At 35.9% G+C, this 2,500-nt stretch overlaps 1 protein-coding gene across 3 annotated transcripts in view; it reads left to right on the plus strand.

Annotated features, from left to right (window-relative positions):
* The window catches only part of LOC138027783 (uncharacterized), a 47,546-nt gene that overhangs the window by 10,793 nt on the left and 34,253 nt on the right, over window positions 1-2,500 (plus strand). The window contains exon 1 of one of the 3 annotated variants that reach the window (XM_068875397.1): window positions 1,821-1,895. The exons of the other annotated variants lie outside the window; for them this stretch is intronic. Within the exon in view, the coding sequence (XP_068731498.1) occupies window positions 1,823-1,895 (73 nt within the window). The 5' untranslated portion in view covers window positions 1,821-1,822. Of the gene's footprint in view, window positions 1-1,820; window positions 1,896-2,500 lie in introns of those variants that run through there. 3 annotated transcript variants of the gene reach the window in all.

The following is a 2,500-nucleotide window of genomic DNA, read 5'->3' on the forward strand; positions in this document are numbered from 1 at the left end:
CCTGAGGCACACATTAGTAAGCTTCAAACCTCACCAGAGTTTGAATCAACAACAGCACATCTGGCACCCTGCTTGGCAAATTTTCGCTTTGTGTACAACAAATTCGAATCGGGATCCATAAGAAAACTGTCTTTCCCTTGAGTGATGTATTCTTCGACTCTTAAAAAGCAATAGCAACAAAAAGAAGAAACAGATGACTTGATTTCACGCAACTACACCGGACCGAACGATGTAAGCTTACTAAAGTTAAAAATTTACCTCTTTACAATTTAATCTTTAAGCAGAATCGTTCCAACATTTCGGCCAAAACCGTAGCTCATCATTTCTTTTAATACCGATGACCTTCTTCCACTTAAAGAAGAACCAGAATGTAATTTCCCGCACGTCGATCGTTCATTTTCTCCTTTCCTCCTTCGAAAATAAGGCGTGTGTATCTTAAAACGCCTCGATGTCATGTCTGGCCGCCAGTCGGCCCAGGTTGGCCGCCATTTATGAATTCGGTGTATTTTCTTGACACTGGTGCTCCGCGCGTGTGCGCCTTCGGTGCGCGCGGATCTCCGCTAATAATTAACAATTATTCAAAGCGAAGGTAAATATCCACCACTTTCACCAACACAATGTTGCATAATTAGCCGAAATTATCGATAAATTACCAATTCTCCGTTTGCTCATAGGAGACTAATACTCTATAGGCTGATATTAGGAAATAAAAAAAACAAACAAACAAGCAGATCTCAGTTGGTGTGATAGCACCTTTTATTACATCCATTTAGAAATCACTGGTGAGCCTTGAATTCTGATTGGCTATCAGCAGTGCGATTTATTCCCAAATCGCTCCAAATCGCACCATTTCCCCCGCCAATGAGAAGGGAACACTAAAACAAAACAACCAATCAGATTTCAAGGTAGTTTAAGGTAACCAATCAAATTGCAGGAAAATAAGAAACAAAAACAAAAAAACATTGTCTGGCGAATTTTGCAAATTTGTTCCCAACTGGATCAATAAAATATTGGTACTGACTAAAATCTTGTATACTTGCGATTTCAAATCGAACTCGCGCTACGCACTCGTTCGATTTTGAAGTCACACGTATGATTTCAGACCAGTTGCATTCCACTCAGTTCAATTACCATTATCAACATTTAGGTTTACACGATAAACCTTATAATTCCTGAAGAAACCAATTTGGGTCAGTGCAAAAAATACTTCCCAACTGCGGACAGGTGACAAAGGTGACTGCATTATTACAATCAACACCTTTTTAAAAAACACAAACAATGTCAAAGAAAATGACTCCAGATTCCAAAAAATGGTACTGTAAAACAAGATTACATGTAAAAACATAATTAAATTTTGTTTTATCAGATGCATGGGCGGGAAGCCTATTGTAAACTAACCTGGTGAATTTTCAACACTTGGAACGTAATAAGACTGTAAGAAGAAAACCCAGACGATATTCCGGTAAAACATTTTCACCTGATTGCAACTGACTTACGGGAATCCTTAATTAGACAGAAAAAAAAGAGGGATTTAGAAGGACTCCAAAAGTTCGTCAATGAAATTACATCAAATAGATTCTGAGATTTAAGCTGTGGTCTTTTCATATGAACTTGCCTTATTCATATTTATGCCACAAGAGCGTTGTATAATGAATAATTTATTTTATTTTGAACGAAGTGACTCGCTGTCCTAAATCTGATTGGGTAAGAATAATTTTCCTCTTTCCTTTCGATTCCTCGGCAATGATTATTCCAGATGTCACAAAAACGTCATAACATATCTATTTAACACTTTTTCATTGCGAAACTTTCTTGTTGAGACATGTTGCTGCTTTTTACGCTGATATTATCAGCCGAATGTTATTGTATCCGTGGGCAATTTAGCAACTCAAAAGGTTGGTACTAACTGAGGTCTCACAAAACTGTAGGCATATTAAAAAAAAACAGCGGCTGGTTGGCTACAGTGAATATTTCAGTCGACAATGTTTAATTTTCGGCATAGAAAAAAAATATTTGTTGAGCATGAAGTTTCTCTAACTTAAAAGAATTTTTTTTTTTTTTTGGAAAACCGGCTATTGACTTATTCGACAAAAAAGGCACAGAGTAATTCACACTAATATCTGTTTTGTCGGGAATTATTGCACAGAGTATATTATTCTTGTATTTTCAAACAACTTTACTTCGAGTTCTGGATAATTATGAGCTCAGATTTATTTTCCCTCTACCTCTAATTTCATTTAGTAGTAGCGAAATTTTCTTCTTGTCGTGGTTTTGATAGAAAGGGCGTAAATCATCTAAGTAATTTGTTTATTTGAAAACTTGGTTACTCAGAATCGTATGAAAAATAAGATCCAAAAAATATAAGCAATTTGTATTGATTCTAGTGAGTTCCATTGATATGCAAGTAATAACAAGAATATGAAGGCTTTTCCATAAGATAAATATTTAGTAGCGTGCAATAACTAATTTATTATATGGCAGCAATTTTCAGGCTAAATGG

This window comes from Montipora capricornis, chromosome 12, assembly GCF_036669925.1.
Source record: "Montipora capricornis isolate CH-2021 chromosome 12, ASM3666992v2, whole genome shotgun sequence".
NCBI classification, from domain to species: domain Eukaryota; kingdom Metazoa; phylum Cnidaria; class Anthozoa; order Scleractinia; family Acroporidae; genus Montipora; species Montipora capricornis.